Raw genomic sequence first — 27,999 nt, forward strand, 5'->3', positions numbered from 1 at the left:
CATGGATTTTCCATACTGTGCCATCAGATGCTGAATGCCTTCAGGGCTCTGGACAGCTGCATAAATACCCTTCGGAGAGATTCATCATCCCTTGCTACATCAGTAGTTCTGACTGTGCATGTACCCTGCTGCAGTCCCAGATGTATCAGGCAATCCCAGATGTACCAGGCTGCCCCTCTCCAGAACAAGTGAGCCATTCCAAATGTACATGGATGGACAGAGGATGTTTTAGGAAGAAAAGCCAATGCTAAGTAGCAGAGTCAGAAGTATCTAGGAATGGTGAACTATTGGGAAGGATCAATAGTGGCTCTCATAAGCTCCAAGTGAAAAAACTAATTTCTGTCAGGAAAGAAAAGTGAGACATAGGCTAACTAAAGCTGATTTGAAGCAGTAACACATAGTGAAAGACAGTTAACTAGCATGAAAATTAGTGGGGAGAATGAAGTGGTGTTTCAGAGCAGATCTATATCATAGCAAACCTCAGTGAGAACAAGTCAAGGAAAATCAATTCTCAGAAAGATCAGAGATAGATGGCAGTGTTTCAATTTTACACAGAAAGACAGAAATGGAACGGGTAGATATCTCATGGATTATGGAAATGAGGTGCTCACTGCAGTATGCCAAAGAAACTTTCAACATTTGCTCTTGATGGTGCTGTTCAGGAGAATGAGACACCATGTGTCTATCAAATGTTGCTCATACCAGCTGAAGAGCAAACTGGTTTCCAAATATGTGCAGGGCATTCACTCCTTACTCTTCTTTCTCAGGACAATATTGAGCCATGAATTCCCATGTAATTTTTCAAGTGTGACTGAAGTATACCTTAGATGATGAATGAAGTCAACAGGGTTGCTGGCAAATGCAAATCTGTTTAGGTCCTGTTTTGGATCCAAGCCTCTGATAATCAGGATATGTGAAACTCTGCTCCCCATTCCCACCTGCCAGTCCAGTTTGCTCCTTGGTAATGTCAGAAAAGAAGTTCTAGGTAGAAGCCTTCTTCTATAAAGGATGAACAAAGATGAACTTTGCTGTGTTGATGCAGTTGATTTTGTTGTGTGCTCTTTTGCTCTGTATCTTTCTTCCCTGAGGGCCTATCTTGTCCCAGGTCACTTCTGAAACTTCTGGGCCAGCTCATTCTGGGCAAAACTCCAGATGCTTGTGCTGAAAAGTGCCTTCTAAAAATCTGTTAATCTGGTTTTAGATTTCCTTAAAATTAAAGAAGTCAATAGACTGCATATAGAATCATAGAATCATAGAATAACAGAATAACCAGGCTGGAAGAGACCCACCGGATCATCGAGTCCAACCATTCCTATCAAACACTAAACCATGCCCCTTAGCACCTCATCCACCCGTGCCTTAAACACCTCCAGGGAAGGTGAATCAACCACCTCCCTGGGCAGCCTGTTCCAGTGCCCAATGACCCTTTCTGTGAAGAATTTTTTCCTAATGTCCAGCCTAAACCTCCCCATATGCTTGTATGCAGTGCTTTTCTCCAGCTCTGGAGAAAGAGAGCAGCTACACATTGTTTCTAGGAGCTCCTGGCTGGTCACTCACTTCCCGTAAAAGGCATGGCACCAGCCTTGTCAGACACTAATGCTGGAATGCTGCTTTTTTAGTCTAAACCTTATCTTTTCTGTGATTTGTGAATATCTCTGCAGAATACCTACACTGAAATTCTCAAGCTTTTCCAACAGTGATTTTTGCTGTTATTAATGAGTTTAAGAAGAAGTTGCTGAATGTTATTAAAACTTCTATAAGAAGAAACTTTCCATATCAATACAAAGCTGATGTCATTTCTGAAAGTTCAAAACTGAGTTTGTTCTGATTTTCAGACTTGGCAAAAACATAGCTTTTGATAAGGCTTGCCCATGTTTGTTTAGTCTGGAAATCTTTGGCACTGAAATAAAGATTCCTTGCAGGAAGTATGACGACAGTACTTACCCTGCCTGTACATTTCTTGCCTGCTTTTCATTTCTCCTCTTGTGCTCACTAGCTGTGAGATAAATTAGAATTTGTTTCTAACTTGATTTCTCTTAAAACATATCTGCCATCTGTAGTACCATGGGACTGCTTCTTCCTCACACACTATAGTCGAACCCACCACTCTGTGATCTGCAGTGAAGGAAAGTATTCAAGAGAAGGGTTCATTAATAGTAAGTAGAATCCTTACAGCTGGATTGCATGTCTGCTGTCTCCTGAGATACTCCTTGATGAGGTCAATTTAATGTCCACAAACAAATAGCCCGTTTCTTCAATAAAGGGCTTTGCTGCAGAGCATGTGAGCCACACTGAGGTGTTAATTATAGCAGTTGCATATCAATTAGATACAAATGAAAGCATCAGTGAGGCATGGGATCTGCCTAACTGCTGTTACAAGGGTATAACATGTGTTCCTTTACCCATCTTTCCAGTCCATTTCTTCAGTTGCCTCTTGGGTTAAGTTTGCTGATGGCATTCACCTGCTTTAGTTATTACTGATTAACACTTACCTAGAGAAGTTGTCACTGAAAAACCCTTCAATTCCATAGAAAGGCAAAAAGCTGTTGTGCATCTAAGAAGTTGGTTAGATGTAAGGTAAATTCAAAGCCAAAGTATATATTTTCACATCCTGGATCTATCCTTTTATGAATCGAAGTAGAATTTTTCCACACTTGACTATGAAGAGAATGCAAACCTACTTTTAGCTTCCTTAAAAAAAAAATCAACTAAGCAAGAAGAGGCTTCTGCCATGGCAAAGTAATTCCCCCACCCCCATTAAACTAAGTCATAACAGTAGTTTCAATGGAACATCAACTATTGCATTTATTATAGAACAAGGAGCATCATTTCAAAGCTGCAAAACCACTGCTAATCACACACACACTCTCTGTACAGAGCAGCTCACATGATGCAGTTTATCAGTATATGATACAGTTTTCTGTTAGCAGGTGTGCATCAGTACCACAGCAGTAGCATAACTGATGCAGTCAGAGTATATTCTATGATATCAATGTTTTTCTTTTTAGTTTGGAAATATGACGGGGCATGTACATTTGATCTTCCTGTACACCTTCTTCTTTGTTTCCGTGACATCCAAAACATGTAAGTCGCATTTTAAAAATACTTTCTGCTGAGGTTTATTCTGTAGAAATGTGTAGGCTGTTCCTAAATTGGTAATTTCTTAAAAACCTAAACTACAAACCTACCTCAAACTACAAATCACAGCTTTAACACTAGCTTTATGTGTTTTCTGTGTATATTAAAATGCTCTGACTGCTGTCCATATCTGTGACATTAAATCTAGGTTGTACTTCTACTTCATCTCTGCAAGCAGAAGGAGAACAATCTTTTCAAAAGGATTTGAGAGTAGCTGTTGTTCTAGGCCCCAGCTGGGCAAAGTCTCCAAGAGCGTGCCTAAATTGGATTAAATGGGCATAAGTGTATGCACCCTGCTGAACATGGGACATAACTGGGCACTTTGTTCGCTAAAAATGGTGGTTTGGGGGTGTTGATACACAAGTGCAATGTAACAATAGCATTTCCTGGTACATAATGGGTCTTCAAAACAGTAAGCTCCTTCTGATGAGTCGCCTCTGCTGACTCAGCTATATAATGTTGACCAGTGCTAATGAGTGACACAGCGTTGTGTAGCTCTCACGTGATTCTAGTCCCCAGCTGAGCTGTTTATTTGTCTGAAAATTGCTGTAAGATATGATCTCTAAAGATTTCCCCACATTCTCAATTTTATAGTATGAATGCTAAGTTTCAAATAGGTAAGATTCACTAAGAGGCCAAATTCTGCTGAAGAATTTGCCAAAATAATTTTCACTGATGTTGCTGAGTTTAGATGAGGCCTTTCATTTTCTGTGTACCCTCTCCTCTATTTTTCTCTGAAGAAAGCTGTGTTTCCAATGTGTTCCTCCTTTGGTAGGGCAATGCCCCTTTCCTGACACCCTTCATATGTCCCACTCTATTTGCAAGGCTCCTGGGTGGGACTGCTGTTAAAATGCTGGGCTTGAGTATAGTCATAGCTGATGTGGCTAATTTAGTTGCCTGAACTACTAAGCGAGGCAACATGTCATGTCAGTGGAGAAAGACCACATCTTTAGAAAGAAACAGAGCAGAAGCCAAGTGTGCACCGTGTACAGAGTCTCACCACCTGATTTGTGCACCAACGTGTCTAAAGCCAGATGGTGGCAATACTCCCACAAAGTGTCACTTTGATAGACATTCTCTGTTTTGTTTAGCTGTTTGGCTACCTGCTCTCATTTTCATCCTCCCTTAGATGTTGTAGTTCTTCTGGTCTCTCTCTTTGTCTAGACTCCTTCCTTCATTATTTTCTCATCTTTCTTTTCTCCAAAATGCAGTCTAACTTTCAGATTAGTGTTTCTGTTACAGAATCATAGAGAATCATGGAATCATAGAATAGTTTGTGTTGGAAGGGACCAAAAAGATCATCCAGTTCCAACCCCCCTTCCATGGGCAGGGACACCTCCCACTGGATCAGGCTGCCCAAGGCCCCATCCAACCTGGCCTTGAACACCTCCAGGGACGGGGCAGCCACAGCTTCCCTGGGCAACGTGCTCCAGTGCCTCATCACTGTCATAGTAAAGAAATTCTTCCTTATGTCTAGTCTAAATCTGCCCCTCTCCAGTTTATACCCATTGGCCCTAGTCCTATCACTACAAGCCTTTGTAAACAGTCCCTCCCCAACTTTCTTACAGCCCCTTCAGGTACTGGAGCGCTGCTACAAGATGTCCTTGGAGGCTTCTCTTCTTCAGGCTGAACAATCCCAACTCTCTCAGGCTCTCCTCATATGGGAGGTGCTCCAGCCCTCTGGTCATCTTTGTATTCCTCAAATCAGCTGTCAGTTCACTATTCAGGTGCCTGGGCACTTAAATATCTGTCAGAACTGCTTCATCCAGGCTTCTCTGGCCCAGTTTCAGTATTCAAAAGTAGAAATAGTCTAAGCTAAAAAAAATAAATAGTGACTTACTCCCAACACTTTCCTTTTTTTCTCCTTTTGTGTGACTGTGTGTGGTTTATCTTTCTATGTTTCTTATTTGACTCATTCCTTTCTGGCATCTTGTCACCTTCCCATTAGAGTCTTTATTTTAGTCTGTTAATATTTCTTTTTTTTTTTCTTTCTTTTTTTTTTTCCCCTCACATTTTTGTGAACTTAGGAGACTTAGGAAAGAAGCTGTTCTGGCTTTTGTCTTTATTTATTTATTTATGATCTTATCTAGAGGCTGCCTCCTTCTCCTATTTCCTTTGTCTATATTAAAAAGTCAATTCAAGAGCTCTTTTCTGTTGTACAAATAAATATTAATTATACTGAAGGAAGGAAAGCTAACTTCATTGTACAGTATTAAAGCCAGTGCTTTTCTTTGAATTTAAATTCTTGTTTTGAATAAAACCACGATTTCAAGCAAGATTTGCATGAGAAGTTAATTTCAAGAAATCGCTGTTTTTTTAAAAAGAACTTAATTTTTTGAATATAGAGATTTTTCTTCTTCTATCCCACGCATTAATTACTATTTTGCAAACAAATGGCTCCATAACTCAAGGTTGAGAGTGCTTGCTATATATAATATCTGAAAATTCAAAAAGGTTTTTAGAGGCACATGATTAACCTACTGATCCAGGAATGCCAAATTATCAGCTGTCTCAGTGGGGCTGAGGTTTAATTAATCTGAGATTTTTTGTCTTTTAATCATTTGCAGTTGATGCAATGGAAGGTGAGGCTTTAACTATCAAATGTCCACGATGGAGTTCATCTGTGAAAGTCACCTGGTATCACACATTTACAAACAAAATAATTCCTACAGAAGAGGAGGGATCAAGAATATTTTCCTTGAACCGTTTTCTTTGGTTTTTGCCAACTTCTAGAGAGGATTCTGGAGACTACGCTTGTGTTACACATTTGTAAGTGCAACATTGAAAAGTGAAAGGCATGAGACTGGAAAAAAACCCTCCTATTTTAATAATTTAGTCTAATTATTTTCTGTGAGAATGATGCCATTTTTTTCACATTGTACACCAATCGATGTAACTTTTAATTCTGCAGTTGCTGTTTTCATGACAGGTTGTTAAAAATCAATGTGCAACTGAGCTACAATAACCATCCATATGTTTATAAAACCAAAACTCACATTTGTAGCAAATATTTTGTCCGTTCCATATACAAATACTATCATTGACATACCTTTATTCCATTTTTAAAGCTCAAACAATAGCACAAAGTTGTTCAACATGAGCGTGCAGGTGCACCCATACGAGCAAGGAGTATGTTTCCCAAGTCAGATTCGTTATCCCAATGACACTGGAAGAGGAAAAATTGTTTGTCCTACAATTGACAATTATAAGAATGCTACTATCGTCCAGTGGTATAAGGTAAATAAAACCCTGATTGTACCATTTGTAGGTCACATAATTGTGAGAAGGTATTTGCAGCCAAATAAAGGGGTTTTTTTCCAGAACTGCAGACCTCTTCAGGGAGAGAGATACTTCAAGGGAGAAAAATATATTTTTATTAACAATCCAAGAAAGGAGGATGATGGTTATTATACTTGTCGTTTTATCTACATTCATAAAGGAAATGTATTTAATGTGTCAGCAACAAGGATCTTCATAAGTAAGGGTAAGATGGTCATTTTGTAGCTTGCTAAGATAAAAAGGACTGATATCTGCTCAAAGCAAAAGAAGTTCTTTTTGTACATTAAAACAGAAGAAGAGTTTCTGTTGGTATTTTTTTATCTTCTTAATGAAACTTTAGATCAACTTTTTAAAGTGAATGTGGTGGATGGGAATCCAAATGGAGCAAAACTGTGGCAAATTCAGACCTGGTCACATTCAGCTTTTTGCAAAAATCCTCTGACAACTCTGGTTACAGAATGTGGTTTGTAGAGCTCTCTGGTAACACATATTTCTGAAATGAAGGGTCTTTTCAGTGGGATGCCACAGAGCTCTGCTTCCTATTTGCTCAAGGCAAGAAGAATTTGTAGCTGATGAGAATCATTTGGTGATTATTGGATCACTGATATGTTGGTAGCTTACAGCTCAATACGTTTGGGTCCACCGTGATTATTTGTTTGTAGGGATGAATAAAAAATTAGATTTGTCTTGAATGAAACAAACTGTATATATATATACATATATACACACACAGAAAATGAGTGGAGTTCAGTGATTACTGTGTCTTTGGTATTTTCAAGTCAGCCAACATGGCTGAGATGTGTGGAATCTGGGGTTCCTCTAGGATGCAGTTTCCTTACAGAAGCTTTGAATTTGCATGGTGGTCAGTGGAAGAGCATGCAGCAATCAACAGTTCCAGATTGTATTGACTTGCAAGACTTCAAAATGTGTCTTCAAATTCTTCAGTCAGATCAGTTGAAAAACAGAGAGGGATAGCTGAGGGTTTGAAGGCAGGGGGACCTTGGGTTTCATTGGTTGATGATTTTGGTTTTGGGGTTTTTTTTTTCCCCCAAAATAGATAATATCAATTTGTGGACTGACATCAGAACTTTTTGCTGTGGGGACGCACCAGCTTTGTGGGCAGAATGCAGATGTGGAATGCAGAAGCCTTGAGTCCAGTTTTTGCTGCTGTGTCCAAATCTCAGTAGTGGAGTTTGTTCTTACTATTCTGATCTGGACAGATTTGAGCTGAACTGAGATGTAACACAGTAGCTTAATATAAAAACTTCAATCAAATCATCTCTAAATGGTCAGTAGTATTATTGTGTCTGGGCTATAATGAAAATGGCTGGATTTTCTTTGCCACAAAAGCATCCAACTTTACAAAAGCCTGTGTTACATTTTGAAGTTAAGCTGAATTTCTTTTGAAACCATTACAGAGAGAAGGGATTGCAACACGTGAAATCTGAGCTGGGTCTGTCAAATTTGCTCTAATTTTTACTGAATTCAAAGTACTTAATTTGAGTACAAAGTAATCAAAGTACTTCTTTGTGTTTCTATCAGCCCTTAAAATTAGTCTGCAGATGAGTGGAGCTGTTATTTTTTGATAATACTGGCTTATGATGTACATTCCTGTTGCCTTGCAGATTCACACTGACCCAGAGGACTTTCTGCCTCTGTATGCCAGCAGTTAAGAATGTAGCATAGTCAGCGAACTAGAAAGTTACTATCTATTGACTTATTTTTACTGGGTCCAGCTAATGAACATTAGAAATGGTTAAGATGGTTAAATAGAATTTTATTTCTGGCAGCCTGGGAACCAGGGTGTTAAACGAGTTTCTGCAGATTTTTTAGGGAAACATGGTTATGGGCTTCACAGAGATGCCTTAAGATGGAAGAGCTCTTTGAGATAAAGGATAGCATGCCATTTTTTTGGAGTGGGAAATATGAGACATTGCTAAGGGCAAGAAGAGCAAAAAAATACATTGAGGGAAAAAAATCTGGAAGAAACGAATATCTAGTTCAAATACAGTGGATGGATGTAGTTTGGACCTATAAAAATTTTTATTAGGGACAGGAAATAAATAAGTCAAAGAAAAAGTAGTATTCTCTCTAAAAGATGATAAGGGATGCTTAATGTCACGGCAGATAGGTGTAATGGGAAGCAGTTTTGTGCAGCAGCGGTGTGCAGACAGCAGAAAGAGAAGCTTGGCAACCAGATATGCTCAACTGTCAGGGTGCAGATACGGGCAAAACAAAGGGCAACACAGACAGGCAGCTGTGGGCTAGAGGGTCTCCAGTTCAGATACTGCATGAAAGTAGATATTTGCTCATGGATACAAGCAATTTCTCAAATGTCTGAAGGAATTGCCTTGTCTATTTTTAAAAGCAAAATAAGCAACTGAGAAAACACAGACCTATAATTACATTTGCTCCCCGCCATGCACACACTTAGCAGCTAAAACAGGGCTTGAGAAACTAATAATTTTCCTTGCTCTTTGTGTACAAATGTGAAAATTAGGTAAATGGGGAGAAAATATCCCAACTACCAACGTGCAGGCTCCCCAGGAATATTTGGTCATAGGAGTAAAACCAAATGATCCTAACAGACATGTGAAACTCTGTAGTGTTAGTTTGCAATTCTGCTTTGGGATCATAAAATACTAACTGTACAGGTGATAATCATCTTACAAAATGTTTTTTTTTCACTACTTCCTAATATGTTCTTTCTTTCTTTCCCTTCTTAATTTCTAAAGCTAAACATTCACCTATACCTCCTCAGATTTTATTTCCAAAAGATAAAGGTGTAGTAGAAGTGGAGCTTGGTAAGTATGGACTTTAATTTGGTTTTAAATTAACATTTTGTGATGGCCTAGTGAACACAGGAATCTTCAAGAAGATTTAATGATGGAATTTTTCATTACATTTTGCATCATAATGTGTAGGAGATTTAATTCACCACAGGCACAGTAATGTGAAGTTGGATATAACTGATAGGTTCTTTAGGTATTAAGCAGCAGTTTAAGGAGATTTAAACAACCCATTCTATCCTTACTGGATAGACTAGGATTACTCACACAGTCAATTATTACATCTCAGTTGAAAGGGTGACAGATTCCATCCACTTCAAAGAGGGCATTAGCTGAATCTCTCAAAACTGCTTGATGGTACCCCTAAGAGAGAAGTATAGACTATTCTTGCAACTAGACATGCTCCTTGTAACTTGTGGTTCTCTTCTGGAGGCAGTAGCTGTGTCTTTGTTGATGAATGAAGATGAGCAAGAAACCGGTCACTGGCCCTGAGGCTGTGGAACACCGCCGGGCTCACGCCCATATTGGCTAATGTGGAGCAGAGCTTTCCGACTGGAAGATGCTGGGAGGGCTGAAAGATGGGACCAAACAGTAAACTTAGAAATAGCAGGCTGGAGAGCCCATGATGCAGAGCTTGTTCCCTGCCTCCCTTTCATTTAGGTTCATAGATTATTGCAGCGATTCAGATAAACTGCATAACTTACAGCGTTAGTGCAAAGTGCTTGTGGGAGGACTGAGAGCTGTTTAGGGATTTTGTATAGTCAATGGAGAAAAATGGACCTCTCCAAAAAGCAACTGAACCCATCTGAAACATAAATAAGTAGCCCATGATAAGTCTCCCAGGGCAGGTGGACTGAATCTGGACCACCAGGTGAAGGGATCACAATTACCACTCTACTGTTTCTGTCCCACAGCAAGGCTGCTTTGGTAGCAGATACTGCAGGGGCCAGGGACCCTGTCTGAGGTGCCACAGATTCAGAGTTGCCATCTTGACATGCATTTTCGTTTCTTTTTCTCCTCTTTCCCCTAGCTGCTTTGTCACTCAATTAAATGATATGTGCTCCAGGGCTACCTTTCTCTAATAAGATGGCCAGTCTCCAGTGCTCTGTGGGCTCTGCCCATTCCTCTGGGACAATCAGTAATCTGGCACTGCTTGCAAGGAGCAAATATAACTTGCATTTAAAAACCATTTGCTGGACTGGACTGTTGTTTCCTATTTGCAAAACACCCTAGTACCAGTTGAGAATGTAAGTCATAAGAATTGTTAATCTTGTCTAGGCTCTGCTTAGATGCAGATTTACATGAAAATAGTTTAAAGTGGTTTAATTTTACCTTCTTCCAGTGTCTTTGTGTCTCTTACTTTGGAATAAATATTTCCCAATGACAAATACTTAATAAATAATTTCCTTTTTTTTGTTTTACTTGGGCTGGTTTACTTTACTTTTGTCTGGCTTGAATAAAATCCAAGAATCTGCATGGAAGACTTAGGAAAAATATAATATACTGAAATCAAATAACATTATTTCCATATACATTTATTTGTATACTAGCATTTACTTTCCATGTTCCTCAGTAGTTAATTGCATGGGTTAAACATCACAAGTAAAGGCTACATTGCCTTCATCATAAGAATTATAAATAATTCCTATTTTATTCCTTGGTCTTGTAGTGGATAATTTGTTAAAATCTCCTTACTATTTCTTTTTGAGCATGATTTTATCAGCAGAAAAATATGCCAAAATTGTTAAGACAAAACTCACTGGTAGGATGAAGATTTGTAGAAAGAGATGTTATGAGGAAAACAAAATTATAGTTGTTTTTCATCATGGAATGTTCACACTTCTCTGTATCTTGATTAGGTGCTCCTTTGTCTCTGAAATGTCAGGCCCGCCTGGGGATTAAAAAACAGCCGTTGGCCGTTGTCACATGGGATGTGGATAATATCCCAGTGAAATCCTTAGAATTTTCAAGATTTCATGAAAAAACTCATTTGTAAGTACACATAACATGAAATGGTCTTCTATGCAAACTGTGCCTAGCCATTAAAGCTAATGACACCAGCTCTTACTCTCTGTACTAGTTTTGAAGGACGCCAGCAAGAATATTACAAAGAGACCACTTTGCATATTTCTGAAATCGAAAAGGAGGATCTGCAGGCAAATTTCACATGTGTAGTGATGAATGAAATGAGCAACACAAAGGCCACGGTGACACTAAAGCTCAAAGCACAATGTGAGGGTAGGATTTTTCATTTTGTTTTCTTACAATTTGCACTCAGTTGAGTGAAATGTTGGTGATTTCATTTTATTATTTGTTTTTATTAGTGAGAAAGTTTCTGACAGTAAGAATAAAAATCAGCCTGTTTTCTTCCTGTGTATTCAAGCCAGTAGCAGAATTCAGTGACTCACTGGGTCATGAAATTCCTTGAAGTAAATTGTTGGTGGGGGGGGGATCTTACACAAATGGTATCAGTGAGAGATTAAATACGCAGAGTAGGACGGTGTATCAGCCCTGTGACAAGAATATCCTGTTTCTACGATATTGCTGCTTGGTGACAAATTCCCTGTGCCTTGAAGCCCTGTGGTGCACTTGGATTTTAAGTGCACTGGTATAGTGGAGTCTGCTCCTCAAGATAATCAGGCTGTATAGGATCCCCTGCAGATGAGAGCCAGGCAAGGAACTGACCTCCGCTTTGGTTCATCATCCTTACAATGCATTGTGAGGAGCAGTGATATACCTTCTTTTGAGAATCAACCTGTTGTTTCTACTGCAGACCCATGGCAGAAAATAGGGAAACTTTAAAGCAAGAAGCTCAGCTACCAGTTTACCAGTTCGTTAGCCTTCTCTCCCTACCACACACACTCCAGTGCTTTGCTTTTTGACTGAATGTTAAGTGATGTGACTATCTTCTGTGATGTTTGGCTTTATTCTCTCTCCCTCTGAGCACTACTACATTCACTGTGTGCCACACAGAGGTATGAATAACACCTGGAAGGATTTCCATTGATTTTCTTTTAAAATCCATGATTCTGGTAATTTCTGGTAGAGAAGGAAAATTGAGGTCAGTAAACGATAAGGATTGGGATGGTCTGTAGATCCTATGGGATTTTTTTTTTGTAAATAGGGATAGCCAGATCCCCAAGAAAGCATTGTCACCAGTACCACTGAGTTTGATTCTTATGGCAGAAAACATTTTTGTGTATGTGAAGGCACAACAAGAGGCTACAATCAGTGGTTTACTTTCTTATCCTCTCAGATATGCGGAACCACCAAGGACCTTGAGAAGAAATCCCAAGGGTTTACAATAGGGATTAGTTTTTCTATGAGCTAATACTGGAAAGTATAAAATCAAGCGTGTATTGTGATTGCAGGGTGTGCATAGCCCTCTGCCCTGCAGTGTTCTTCATTATTCATAACTTCCTATAGGATTATGGCTTCAAAACATGGACCTATTTTCTTGCCATAGGCTAGACTAGAAGGGATGTAGATGAATTATAACAAAGCATAGGTCATCATCCAGCAGGACAGCATCAATTCCCTCCAGAGGAAGGTGGCAGGGGATGTTTTGGTTGGATATTACAAACTGAGTGCAACCAGAGCATCACTCAGGAAACTGGAAACACATCAGTTCTGCATTGAATTGTCTGAATGTGGAAGTGTACTTGCAATGAGAGGGAAGGAAAGTTGAGTAACAGTTCCTGCTTGCTCTAATTCAGGCAATACAAGTCCTTTAACGGCCACATATTACAAACTTAATGAAGGAACATGGGTATTTTATTAAATCTGATTTCTGTTGTACACAACTCTTATTTTGCTGGTTTTGTTTTCCTGTTTTTCATCCATAGGTCTTCAGTAAATATTCATGAAAGCTCTTGATTGTGACCCCTCTTTGCTGCTGCCTGTTTTGTGTGGATGTTCGTCTCCTTCTTATCGCTGCTGTTGTCAAGGTGCCTGCTTCTGCTATTCAGCACTGTTGATGTAAGCAACGCTACATCTAGAAATGGTTGTGCTCAGCTTTAGTTCTCTTCACTCACTGCTCATGTATCTAAGCAATATGTGTGTTAAAACAATGACAGCTTGCCTCTGAGTATAATAAAAATGCTGTAGGGTTTTCTTGTGCTTCACTGCTTGTAAATGTGTAATAAAAATGTGCACTTTACTTCATTTTTATTGTTTGTTTGCTTGTTTGTTTTTAATGGAGAAAACCCCAGTTTTGTTGTTTTTTTATTTAAAATATGTGGCTGTTCCTTAGTGTTTCCCTTAGCATAAGTTGTGTCTGCTAGCTACTAGCTTGTGAATGTGCTTTTTACACAAGTACCTGATCTGTATTCTGATTTTTTTTTCCAGGGCATTCAGTATGAATTATGTTATCATTATTTGTAGCATAGGTCTGTGATAGGAATTAAGAGATAAATAGATGTTGTACCACTTACTACTCAAATCAGTCAATTTTGTGAGCATTTAATAAACTAGTTAAATAGTGTTTAGCTGCACAGGTAACAGATTAAGGGAGGAAGCAAAGATTCTGCAAGCTCTTGCATTAAAGTTTTTGTTCAGTCTTACAGAAATAGTCTCTGTCTTCAAAAATCTGCTGAATGAATGATTTAGCTCAACACTTGGAAATTTTTAATGGGGACCAGGAATTAAATTTATTTTTCTGAGTCATAATCTAATACCTTAAGACTTAGTTCACAGCTGGCAATATCATTATAATTAACGCCAGCAATTTACTTTGATAACAACTGTAATCCACATAAGAATAAAGAAAAAAATGCCAGAGGGGACTGAAAGGAAAGGAAGGTTTTCATTCACAGTAGGGAGTGGTGAGAGGTGTTTGGTTTTGTCTCTAGGGAAAAAAAATACTCCCTTAATATTGCCAGGAACGGATGTCATTGGCAAAGCTGTTTGACATTTCACAGGGAAAAAAATGTATATTTTCCAGTTTAGGATACGTGCTGTGCACGCACGTGTGTCATCACGTATGTGCATGAAAAAAGTGCTGTATTGTGAAAGAAGTGTCTGTTTCAAGTGTCTGTTCAAAGTCTCTTTTCACCTATTCTTTTTAAATAGGAAAAAATGCTGCTAAGAGAAGCTGATCAGCTCTTTAGAAATGGGTGACGTGACCCAAGCACCCAGTTATCAGGAGTAATGCAATTCAGTCAGCTCCCTTTGGTGTGATTTGGTGGCACCCAGACTATGTGTACTACACATTTTAGACCCAGAGAATTCAGGCAAATCCTTCAATTTAATGAGGATTTGGCTATGAATTTTGACAGTCTCTGCAGCTATGTTCTTGCCTCCCTTAATAGGTGTTAATGTTCCTGCATCTTTCAGCTGCTGCTGCGGGTGCATTCAGAGGTTGCTTCTTCTGCTAAGGAAGATCTTAACCTGTTTTTTTCTCATCCACCTATTGCCTAGTCTTTGATCACCCCCAGTCAATATGGAACCCACCCTTCCACACTATTTCCCATCCTTTCTCTTGCCTTTTTGCCTGAAGCTGTTTGTTATCTTCTAACTCCTTCACCAATATTTGTTCATAAACACATACTTATTTTCTCATTCTTTACAGAAAATATAGGCTGCCTTATTTTCTCCAGGTCTTTCAGTCCTGTATCTCCCTTCCTAATTCCAGAGAGAGTGATCTTCCCACCTTTTACACTCCTTCTCTGACACAAGGTGTGCTCTCATGTGGTCTGAGACCAGCTGCATAAGTTGTGTGTTGTGCCTTTGGTCAATGTAAGGCTAAGGAATTTACAACTTTTATTTCCCTTTTCTTCTACATTCTATGACAAAGATGGAGCTAGTCTTGCAGGACACCTGGCAAGAGACAGTGACTCCACCTGCCAAACTAGTCCCAGCTACTTCTTATCTCTCACATCAGAAGTTGCCACCTTTCAAGAGCTGGAAAACTAATTGAGTAGACTGTTCACAGCAGTTCAGCTCTTTGATAACAGCACCAGATCAATGTTCACAAAAGTAGCTCTGCTGACAGAGATGGGGGAAGCTGTTGGCTCCTGAGACAGAGGGAGTGTGAAGTAATTGGAAAACCATGGAAAGTGCTAGCTCCTACCTGCAAAGCTGTGTTGAGACAGGAGCATCCCTTCAGAATCCCCCTTTAACCTGCCTGCTAAGAGATATATGAGCTCTCTGAATACCTTCCAATGCCTCCTCTTTTTATTAATATATAACCTATCACTGACTGTCAGTTCCTCATCTTGATTCAGGGCTTGCTAAATAACCAGAGGCAGCTTTTCATGTGTCTGACCCAAAAGCATAATCTTGTTTCTCCCTGATCTTTCCTCAATTCTCAGTCACAAGTAGGTGTAAAACACCTAGAAGACCACAAATCTGTCTAGTGTGAGCTATCTTCTCTGGAGAATGCCAGAAACTCTAGTCATTAAGAGCACAGATAAAATTCAGCTCAGAGCATCAGCTTTGTTCTTCCTCGAAGATTTGATGCCAAACCTAACCTTTTGGCTCATCTATGGTATGAGGGATTCCAGAGCAAATCTCTGCTTTTACTGTCTGGAAGTGCATCTACCTTGGAAACCAGAGAATGTACAAAAAATCTGCTGTTCTTCTGGAGTTTGTCAGGAAATCCTTCAAAATTTGCTTTCTGACTTCCTGTCTTTGACCCATCCAGTAGTTTATTGTGAACTGCTAGTTTTGTATTCCTGTTGCCCTTGAAGACAAATAAATAATATTAGAAGACAGTCTACTCATGAACTCTGCGGCTAAATGGTGCAGCAAAGTAAAGTGGAACAGCAGGATCTGTTCAAACTTGTTCAGGGCCTCCAGAAGTGGCTTCTGGATCTCGCACCCATTGTGCTGAACATAGCACATTTATTCCAGAGAAATTAGAGGCTGAGTCAGCCTTACTGGGAACTGAATCCACTCTTCCAGTAAGAGCCCTGTGGGGTTATTGTCTGATGTTTTACAAGCTCTATAAGCACAGGATATTAATTGCTTCTTTTCCAGCCTTGGTCTAATCAGTGCAAACCCAAATATTAACAGCATTTTTAAGGTTCAGAGTTGCAGAAGTTGTTCAAATCTGTTTCTTCTCTAGATGTTTTATAGATACTTGCTCAATGCATTAAAACAGTATTTGTAATTTCATGGTAAGCACAGTCTCAATAAATGAAACAACAAGAATTAACAACATCTCTAAACCTTGGTCATCGTTACCAAGTAGTGGAAGGGTTTTTTTTCTAATTTTGTCTCTGCAGATGTGTGCATTGACCAAGAAATAGATCAAATCATAAAATTTTATAGGGTCTACAAGGGAAAAGTTCCTTCATGGGCATCACGTAACACTGGTAAAACTACAAAATGGCCAAACTTATCCATAAAAGAACCTGGTTGTTTACTTGCCAACTTCAGTTTTATTCATAGAATAATACAATCATTTGGGTTGGAAGGGCCCTTAAAGATCATCCATGGGCAGGGACACCTCCCGCGGCATCAGGCTGCCCAAGGCCTCATCCAGCCTGTCCTTGAACACCTCCAGGGATGGGGCATCCACAACTTCCCCAGGCAACCCGTTCCAGTGTCTCACCACCCTCATTGTAAAGAATTTCCTCCTAACGTCTAGTCTAAATCTTTCCCCTTCCAGCTTAAGATCATTGCCCCTTATCCTATCACTACATGACCTTGTAAAAAGCCCCTCCACAGCTTTCTTGTATGTTCCTGTCAGGTAATGGAAGGCTGCTACAAGATCTCCTCAGAGCTTTCTCTTCTTGAGGCTGAACATCCCCAACTATCTCAGCTTGTCCTCATAGCAGGGGTGCCATGGTCCTCTGACTATCTTCATGGCCCGCTTCTGACTTGTTCCAGCAGTTCCATATCCTTCCTATGTGAGGGATTTCAGAACTGGACACAATACTCCAGATGTGGTCTCACAAGAGTAGAACAGAGGAGCAGAATCACCTCCATTGACCTGTGGGCAATGTTTCTTTTGATGTAGCCCAGAATACGGTTGGCCTTCTGGGCTGTGAGAGCACATTGCCAGCTCACATTGAGTTTCTCATTAGTTGACACCCCCAAGTCCTTCTCTGCAGGGCTGCTCTCAATCACATCATCCCTCAGCCTGTATTGAAGCTGTTTATTGCCCTGACCCAGGTGTAGGACCTTGCACTTGGCCTTGTTGAACCTTGGAAGATGGTTTTGCCAGATCTAGTTTTGGTGAGGTACACTTCATCACATGCTTGATGTTTCTTTCTCCTTTTAAACAGCTAAGAAAGAAAAAGGAAGAGTGTGGAAATCATGTCAGGTCTACTTCACATCCTACCAGAGGAAAGGAAAATGTACCCGTAAACTCTTTATTTATGCAGCTTTGCAATGGAAATGAAATGGACATTGGCTTCACCTGGTAGCTTGCTGGCTGTGTACAATCTGCAACATTTTCCAATCTGTCTTGCTGCCTCTTCTGCAGAGGACATTGAGGCTACAATTCAGCCTGCCATAAGATACACCTCCTCACATGCTGGTGAATGGCTTGCTTCTGCATGTTTTGCAGGCAGAGGGAGGAAAAGCCCTGAACATCTGATTCCCCCTCTGAATGCACAAGGCTTGGTAGGGTGGAGTTGATGCTAGTACATGTAATCAACCTCCATAAGTTGAATTGCTATGAAAGGTCTCTACCTTTCATAGAGAGGATGCCAGAGCTGATCTCCATGTTAGAATTGCCAGAATGCTTGTATTTAAATGTCTAGGTGGCCAACGTTCAAAGCAATATTTTTTCCTCAGCGAAGATAATTCTGAATTTGCAGCATATCTCAGATCTCATTGCAACACTGAAGAGATACACATTTCTAGTGGTATTCCAAGATAGGGCATTGCATCTAGCAATTATGTTTGCTACATCATAGTAAAATAAAAGTACTTGTGGGCCCAGCTATACATATGTGATGCACAATCTGGAGGTTTTCATGTGCATTTCTGTGAGGGTAAAAGTTCATCACCCAGTCCAACACCTCTAGGGATATATTTTTTGCTAGAACTCATTTCAGTGACCTGAATCATAGAAAAGTCCCTAAAGCAGCTGTATTATTACAATTGTAGGATGATGAATTGTCATGATAGGCAGGAATAACTAAGTAAAGAAGATGGATGGCAAATAGAAAGGTCTCAATAGATTTAATTGTGAGAGATAAAAGCACACATGGAACTGCTCTGAATCTACAAATTAAAACCAAGTGGAGTGCATTTAGATGCCTTTCATTTGGTTAGGAGGAAATTTCTACTATGAGACAATTGCCATTAATCTTCCCTCCAAGGGAATAATGAATTGTGTTTGTGTAATTGCTGTATAAAGCCTTTGATGTTTTAATTTCCAACTTCGCTATCTGGAATGTATAGTGTTTTCAATACTGAATTTTTGGGCAATTTAATATGCCCAGGTCGTAGGTCAAAAGTATCTTCTTCACCTTTGTGGCTGTAACAATCTGTTAAGTTTAAGCTTCTATCTTTCTAGTTTGGAGAGGGCACAAAATGATCTTGCTTCTACCTCCCATCGCCTCTTGCTGCAGCAGACCTAGATGTCATTAAGAGTATGCAGATATCTAGATTTACTTCTGCTCCATGAATTACAGAATGAGTGGAAAAATGAGCTGTTACAGAAATGCAGCTCCGTCGGCTGTGACAGAAACATTGCTCTCCCCTGGAAGAGTGATAATCACAATCTTGTCTTGGACTAACTCTGTGCACATGATATAGCACAGAGCTGGTGACTATAAGCCATCCTTATAGAATCATAAAGTCACAGGATGTTTTGGGTTGTAAGAGATCTTAAACGGTCATCTAGTCCAACCTCCCTGTAATAAGCAGGGACACCTTCAACTTAATCAGGTTGCTCAGAGCCCAGTCCAGCCTGACCTTGAATATATCCAGGATGAGATGTCTACCACTTATGTGGGCAACCTGTGCTTCACCACTATCATTGTAAAAAATGTCTTCCTTATCTCTAGTCTGAGCCTGTCCTTGATAAGTCTTCATCTGTGAGGTCAGAGTGGTCAGACTCAAGAGCTCTTCCATGAGGGAAGCTGGAACTAAAGTAGATGTTTCCTTTCTTTCCCAATTTGCTTACTGTTCATTGCTATTTTGTGCTTCTTGACCCTCTTCAGACGAAAAGGCGGAGGATGACACCATCTGCCTCCAGCAGAATTTGTTTAATTCCTGTAAGCAGGATATGTTCTGTTTTCCTTCTTGTTCTGCATACTTTGTTCTTGTCTTACAGATTTCATTATTTGCACGCATTTGTACACTGTTTATGCAACTCCACCAGAAGCCTCTGCTTGTCCTTTTGTGGACACTTACATGTAGGTTTAAATGCCTTACAGAATGCTTGGACATTATTGCTGGTTGTGTTATTAACCTTTTTTTTTTTTTATACAATATTACAAAATACTTAAACATGTTGTTAGCTGTAGTATTTAGTGTAGGTAGGTCTGGATTCAGCTGAAGTAAATAATTACATAGTGCTTAGGATGCTTCTAGTTTAGGGGTCTCTATGCTGGCTATACCAGCTGTGGAAGGATAAAACTTTGTTGTAAGCAAGCTCCTTAAAACTGAAACAGAAGCTGGGGTAGCAAAGGCTGAGGTTTCAGCCCATGGGTTAACTTCTCTATGGCTAACATTATATTCCTCTTCTTTGCAGTGGGTCTTCCTAATGTCCTCTTGATTGTAGGATCTGTAGTTCTGCTAATTGCAATAGCAGTTTCTGTCATACTTTATCGGTGCTTCCGTGTTGATATTGTCCTGTTGTATCGGGAGATATTTCAGCCCTACTCAGTCAAGGATGGTAAGTAAGATTTGAGTAAGAAAGTTTTAAAAAAGGAAAAAGGCAACTCACATGGAAATGGATTGATTTGATAGTTGCTTACTAATTCTTATGACACCTGAGACTGATCCTTCACTCTCTCATGCCTTTTGAAATAATTTTGATAAGAGAGGTAGCTCTGGTAGTGCTTTATAGTCCTGTGTTCCCTGGTTTCTGTAGTTATGTATTATATAAAAGAGGGATTCAGTCCTGGTTTTGTATTTTTTTTTCACAAAAATATTTGTCATGAAAAATTTATTGACAGTGAAAATCTCATTTAGAGTGCTCTTAACAGTGCGTGTTACGTGCTCTCTAAAACAAAGGAACCAGCCTGCTGGCTAATGTGTTAATAGGCACATGTTAGAGCAATACAGTTTTATAAGGTAAAGAGAAAGGGTCTAACATCATGAAAGGCACTTTGGGGGGAATACATTCCATCCAGCTTTAGGGGTGGACTTCAGCTCAAGTTTCAGGCAGCTAAAACGAGTTCCATTCAATGAAAATGCACACGTGCAAGTTCCCACCATAGTCATGAAACCTGAAGACTTGGAGATGTGTTCAGGTGTGTAACCATTAGCAGCTGGTGCTGTTGGAACTCCCTTAGGACTTAAGAGAAAACTGAACCCTCTGCAGTGTCAGCTGAAGGGTAGGCAGTGCCTAATGACACACATGGTACATGTTTTGGGTGACCAAATCTAGCTCCTCATCAATACAATTGAGATAACCAGGCACTGGGACCTCATATCAGTTGTCTAACTGGCAACATGAGCATCTAGAGTCATTTGGGATGGCCAAAAAAATTGGACATGTAATACAGATCTGCTGGATGTTGCTGGATGTTGCTGGATGTTGCTGGAGCAGGAGCTGGATATCAGTCAGGGTACCACAGGAAGTCTCAAATGGGAGTAGATGCTTATGTTTAAGCAACTCAGCTGGGCCCCTGGCATTTGCATGAGAGTAATCCGAACCATTCTAGAATTCATTGACTGCAATGGCTAGTTCTCCACTGATTGTAGCAGGAGTTTAGACACTTAGCATTCATGTAGACACCTAAATTTACATTTCTTAAATCTGAAGCTGACTCCTACCACAGATGTCTGCATGGTAGGTATCTACAGCTGATATAGTTACTTAAGTTCTCTTTAAAAAGAAAAGGAGTATGCTTTTTAGGACAGCTTCCATTTAAGTATGTTTTATGATGAAATTAATCAGACTCTGAAAATGGCTATTTTTCTACTGTAAAGACAGTTTGGACCAGAACCTTGGATAGCAGCAAAAAGTAGGTATATGATCATCTTCACTGGAAAGAGGCGAAACATTTGGGATTAGAAAAAAATCCTGCTGTAATGGAAAACATATTTGAGAGAAATGAAGAAAAGAGAGAAAAAAATATTCAACTTTGGACTGTAATACTACTTCCTGAGCAATGGAGCTTTTCTTTCAGAAGTATGATATGTCATGGGAATGATGAATAATTTCTTGAAGGTGGACAAATTTAAGTGGGGTGTCTTGTCCTGAAAGACAACGTCTGTTAATAGCTGATTGTGTCACTGAAATAATGAATGCTGAGCTTTGTCTCTATTTTATGCTAATATGCATTGATCAATTGAATCTTTATGTACTTTGGGATACAGCCTTCACAATACAAAGATTGGATTTTCCAAAGTTATAAACACACATAATATAACAATTGAGCATGGAAAACACCGAATATGCCTAGTCACTAATCTCTGAACATGTGTCTGTTTATATACAAGAGACAGCTCTAATTCATGCTAACATGATACACTTCTCTCTTGTTTTGCATTGCAGATGGGAAGATATATGATGCATATGTTATCTATCCCAAAACCCACACCAATGAAGCTGGTTTTGTGGAACATTTTGTTTATCAAGTCATGCCAGATATTCTAGAAAATAAATGTGGCTATAAACTGTGCATTTATGGGAGAGATATATATCCTGGAGAAGGTGAGTTTCAGATCAGATAATGCACTGAAGGACGTGTCAAGCTTGAGCAAATTGTGGTTCTAGGCTCATTTAGGGGCACAGGAAGTCTCTTTATATTCCATGAGCTTGCCGCTTATCTCCTCAGCACCTGTGTGTCTGCTCTTTCAGGCAAGGTGGCACAATGGCACTCTGTACTGGCTGGTTTGCCAACAAAAGCCAGCAGGGATAGCGATTGTTTATCATCTTCTTGGATCATGCAGGAAATGTGGCCCCAAGTGCGATCCTTTTAAACATGTATCTGCTCTTCGGGTAGTCCAACTCTGTATAGCCATTATCTGGGCAAAGCCACAACCAGAGAGTGCCTAAGTAGGTCTACAAGACACAGAAGAAGAGAAAACCACAAACTAAGTTGAGGAATTAACCTTGCTGTTATCATTCAGGGTTTTTCAACCTGTTATAAGGGTGTCACAGGAAGTTCAGCTTCTGTTCACTGACATGACCTACTTTCATGTCACATGATTCCCAGCACTAATTCAGGAACTTTACGCTTTATTCCCACTTCCCTATCTTCCAGAATGGAATCATGTTAATTAATCTGTGCTAATTTCCATATGGACACCTCTACACTATCTCTTATGATTGCTGTCATCTGGGTGCTAGCTGCTTTCCTTCAGAGCTGATTTGTCTGTTTATTTTGTTCTCTGGTTATTCTGTGGGCTGCATCTTCCTTCCCTATCAGTAAGCAGACACGAAGCCAAAGCAGCCACATTTTTTGTTACGCATTTCTGAAATTGCCTACATTGGGCCAGTTGTCATTCACCTAACTGGAGCTGGGCTGACAACTTTGATGTCTTTCTCTTCTGGAGAGTAGCAGAAGTGCTGCCTGGCCTTGGGAAAACCCACTGCAGCTTCAACGTGAAACGTGCTGCAAGAATTGCTGAGCTAGACCATTCCCAGCAGGCCAGATCCAGAACCAAGAACTAACAGTAGCTCACAAAACTGTCAATGCCAAAAACCTGCTGCCATATCCATTCAGGTGATTAGGGACAGGGCAATATTTTGTAGTGGTACACTGCTCTCAAACCATGGTTTATGGATGGTAATCCTGAAGAAAACTGAGCACTGGATGCAACTGAACTTGAGATTGTGGGCTTCATTTCAGAAGACTGGCTGAAAACAAAGACTTTTTCACTGTACAAAGGCATGAATGGGTGCCTATAACCCATGAGTGGGACAGAAGACTCATCAAGCCACCTTGGACAGTAAATAACTTTGGTTTGACTTGTTAGGCCTGATTTAACCCAAACTCTAAAAATGTCCTGGAATTGTCCTTTTTTTCTTCTGGCCTACTTTCCTAGACTCCTGCTTTTTTCTTCCTTGTCCACTTTCATGTCCCAAAATGCTTCCGCTTGGGTGGAAAAGCTATTCAGAATCTGCCTGCCACTGAGAGCACTTAAAAGTCCTCTGCTTCCAGGGAGATGAACTTTATCCAAATGCTCTTGTTTATCTTCTGATCCTGAGCCTTTTATTACTGGGTTTCCAAAACCCAAACTCTACAATTAAAATATACTAAGTAGAGAGTAAAACAGGAAATACCACTTAGAGTTACTGTGGACCTTTCTGAGCACGTACCGTAGTGTTTGATGAATCATATTTTTCACTGCAAGCCTTCATGTATTTCTAGAAAAAAACATTCAGTGAGGATATAAAATGGAATTATTATTCCAAGACAAGCTTATGACTCTTATGAGCAAACTTTTGTTACTTGGAACTTGTGCTCTTCCAGTAAAAAGGAAAGATAAACAGAATGATTCAAGTGATAAACAGCACTGAATATCTGTTGAAATCCCATTCTGCTTCCCTAAACTTGTATTCTTTTTGTTTCCTGGTCTTACTGATTGATGACATTTTCCACAACCTGAAACTTGCCCAAAGAGATGCAAGCATAACCCAGCAGACTAAGAGTTTTCACCAGCATCACCCTCCACTCCATTCTTCATGGTCTCATTGCTCTGTCAACTGCATTTCTTGCTGTAGAATCTAATCAAACACTTCCAGAGCTGCTGTATCTGTAATACACGAGATCATGAGCAAATAAAAAAGGAATGATCATACTTCACTGGATCAATGTTCTGTGCAGCCGAGTGTTCCATCTTCATGACTGGCCATGAGCAAAGGACTGGAAAAGACTTTAAAACCAGGGCAAGTTCCATTAATATACTCTCCCAGCAATATGAAGAATTCAGAAGCTCAAATTTTTGTGTATAATAGCCATGGATGGATTTTTCTTTTAGAATATTTTCTGTGACTTTCTGAACTCACATAAAACTTGTGGTATTCACAAAACAGGTTACAACAAATCCCTCAGTTACAGTATTTGCAGCATGCAAGCCCATCTTTCCTCTTGCAACAAGTATAGCATCAGAAATCTAAATGGAGAAGTAAATACCTCCCCAGGTAATAGAATCCTAGAATCATAGAATAGTTTGGGCTAGAAGAGACCTTAAAGACCAACCAGTTCCAACCCCGTTGCCATGGACAGGAACACCTTCCACTCAGTCAGGTTCCTCAAAGCCTCAGCCAGCCTGGCCTTTTAGTCCTGAGCACAATGGACTGCACCTTAAAACTGAGAAATTTGGTTTGGTTGGTTTTGGGTTGATTTTTTTGGTTTTTTTTTGTTTTCTTTTTTTTTCATTTATTTTAAATTGTTGTTATTATGGCAAACATAGGGCAGTAGGTGCTCACCTTACTTTTTTCTTACCTTCCAAAATATTTACTCTCCTGACATCAGGAAAATTTAATGGAACAGAGGAAAAAAAAATAAAGGAGTTAGGATTGTTTAATGCCACGGATAGGCAAATTATTTTCATAGAATATTCTCACAGTCAAGAAACAGGACTGAGAAGTCATTAAAAGCATTCTCTTCCTGACCCAGAAACTGAAATATCTGGGCCTTTCTGAGCCTGGGAAGATTTGTGGTGGTCTAGTAGCCCCTCGTGAAGGAAAAGAAGATGCATAGGCAGCTGGCTGATGACATCTGCACATCAGTGGCTTTACTAAATACTTTTTACATTTAATTTCCCTAACTCAGCTCCCACCTCCTTTCCTTTGTTCCAGTATAACATGATCCGACCAAAACAATTCCAGCTTTCATTCTACAGACCGCAGGGAACTCTTCTAACTAGGATAAGCATTTCACTGGACAGGCACTGATCCACAATGTTCCTCCTCTAGACATCACAGGAGGTCATTGAGAAAACCAGCATTGGGAGGTTCGATGTGGAGCTTTCCAAACTAGCCCAGAAGTTTCTTCTGCAGCAGGGTGGATGCCAACCCAATATACTGGTTAGCGAATAAATTAGCATGCGACAGCTCCCTCTGCTGCTAAATAAATATCCTAGAAGCAAGTCACCCAAGAGTCTTCTAATTAATTTTCATTGGTAATATTGCAGGATCAACTACAGACTGTAAGAACTAAACTGAATGTGATTCCTTACATGGAGACTGTTGATCAAGCACAAATTTAATGCAAACCAGACCTACTAAATTTGATTCCAGGTTGTTGGATTAGAATTTCCTAACAACCCTTAAGAGCAGTGGAAATGCTAATGTTCCAAGCAAAGGAAACATTTAAGAGGAAAGCTTTGGGGTTTTGTTGGTTTTTATTTATTTTATTTGTTAATTTATTTATTTGTTTGCTTGCTTTAAGCTCTTTGCATAACCCATAGGAGACTGAAGTGAAATAGGAGTTATTTCTGGTTAAAAAGCAATGAAAATCAAGTGCTTAAACAGAAAAGAGTTTACAAAAGAAATTTCAGGGTTTCAGCATTTTCTTGTACATTTGTAGATACAGCCAGTGCGATTGAGCAGAGGATGCAGAAGAGCAGACGGCTGATCATCCTTCTAACACACCAGCTGATTAATTGTAAAGAACCTGCTTATGATCAACACATTGCTTTATATAATGCCCTCATTCAAAATGACACAAAGGTGATCCTGCTGGAAATGGAGAAAATTGAGAGTTATGAGAAGCTTCAGGAATCTCTTAGGTTTATTATTAAGCAGCAAGGTACAATTAAATGGAAAAAACAGCACACTGCACATCCACAGTCATCTAATTCTAAGTTCTGGAAACATGTTAGGTACCATATGCCACTGATACTCAAGTCCTCATACTCACCTAATGCTGGGTGAATAGTCTGTGAAAATGCCAGAGCACTATCAAGATGGACCACATATCTGCAGATCTGTTTCCTTTTAGCAAGTAGACAATTCTGTAGTTTGGAAGTCTGCCTGTATTTTTGAACATTTTTCAATTCTCCAATTGAGTAATGACAAGGTTAAATTTTGTATGCATATGGGAGTTCTGTAAATAAGTAATTCTAGGTTATGTACAGAATTTTGAATGTCACAGGAACCAAAATATACCTAGACTCCTTACTTATATGCTTGTATATATATATAAATGAAAGCTTTGATTCTGAATAGCAGAATGTTCTGCAGGCTTGCTTTACCTTTCTAATGTAGCCGGTCAAATATAATGCCTTCTGTATTATTCAACAAGAAAGCACAATGTGTATTATTCAACTAGAAAGTATGTTGTTGTAATTTTTATATTTTTTTCTACCACTTCTTCCTTTTTCATTCATCAGTAATACTCATTTTATTCTTCCTTACTAAGGACGCCTCAATAAAGGCTCTTTAGAGATTGATGTGGTAAGGGAAATAAATACACAGCGATATATATATATGTATATTAAAATGAATTGCACACAAAGGGGAAATATAAATCTTTCAAATATAACAGAACATGCTGCTGCTATTGTTTTTATCTCCAGTACCTTTTTTTGTGTACACTGATAGCATTTCTTTATGCTAGTGAAAAAAGAGACTTCCTGCATTTTTGTAACAGCTAGTACCCACCTTCCCTTCCCATCTTGCTTTGACCTTATGTCTAGTTATACTTTCTTCTGATAGGGAGTGTCTTGCAAAGCAAAGGTCAGAGACAAATTTCCTCCTAATTCAGGGGTGTATGAACAAAATGCACTCTAGCAGACATATCTTTGTGAAATTTAATCTTTTTAGCTATTTAAAACCAGTAATTTTCTTGCTGTTGGAGAAGGCCTGGTTTTAAGCTTCAGACTTTCTAGAGAGATGGACTTAAAAAGTGATAATTAAGATGCAGAACACCTAATATTACCAAGTCTGGTCTTACAAAGCAGAGAAGTCCTTTCCTTTTACTATAAGTTTGTGTTGAATGTGGATCTTCACACTTATGGACAGCTATCTGGAGTAGGAAAAATGTGTATGCAACATATATACAGATTTTTTTTCAACATCAAATTAAAACAGCTATGGCAAACTAAACAGCTTTTCACTGATAAGTTATATTGTCAAGTGTTCATGCACTCATCGCTTACTATAAACCATTTAATATTATGTTTTATTATTGCCTCATAAGACTGTGTGCAGTGTTGGGTCCTGTTTCCTGTTTTCCTGTTTTACCTTCTAGGTAAAACTCACTCTCTTTATAGAAGCTCCACGAAATGAATTCATCCCAATGTAAGAATGACTTGGTTTATTACTACAGTACCATTACTTCCCACAGAACAAAAAATAATACAACGGCATGTGTAAAGGCAGGAAAGCCTGTTGTTTTCACTATGAAGATTTTTCAGAGCAGCTTCTGAACAAGACAGAATATTCACTTCCAAGACTACTACAAGAATAGTTTTTAACAGAGTTTGAGTCCTGGACACTTAACAAGTAAGAAATGATGATAACCAAGTATCTTGGAAGCAAAAAGTCTAGGATGAATTTTGAAGCTTGAAAGGGAAGGTACGATGAGGAAGTGCACAAGATCAACAATGAACGAAATTATTCTGAAATGTGCTGATATCTCACTGACTTCTGTCAGCCAGGCATGTAGTTAGGATGGTAAAATCCAAACTCAATAAATGGCTTTTGTGATGACACTCCTTTTGAATCAAGCCTAATGGCCAACCAAGAAAAATCCCCAGGAAAACA

At 39.3% G+C, this 27,999-nt stretch overlaps 1 protein-coding gene across 1 annotated transcript; it reads left to right on the forward strand.

Annotated features, from left to right (window-relative positions):
* Window positions 1–1,811: 1,811 nt before the first annotated feature.
* Window positions 1,812–27,999, forward strand: IL1RL1 (interleukin 1 receptor like 1). Its single transcript, XM_069876751.1, has 11 exons — window positions 1,812–2,156; window positions 3,009–3,084; window positions 5,706–5,907; window positions 6,207–6,375; window positions 6,460–6,622; window positions 9,153–9,221; window positions 11,066–11,198; window positions 11,287–11,444; window positions 19,861–20,004; window positions 21,835–21,993; window positions 25,820–27,999. Exons 2-11 carry the CDS (start codon window positions 3,018–3,020, stop codon window positions 26,164–26,166), a joined length of 1,611 nt encoding a protein of 536 aa, XP_069732852.1. The 5' UTR covers window positions 1,812–2,156; window positions 3,009–3,017; the 3' UTR covers window positions 26,167–27,999.

Source organism: Phaenicophaeus curvirostris, chromosome 1, assembly GCF_032191515.1.
Source record: "Phaenicophaeus curvirostris isolate KB17595 chromosome 1, BPBGC_Pcur_1.0, whole genome shotgun sequence".
Taxonomy (NCBI): domain Eukaryota; kingdom Metazoa; phylum Chordata; class Aves; order Cuculiformes; family Cuculidae; genus Phaenicophaeus; species Phaenicophaeus curvirostris.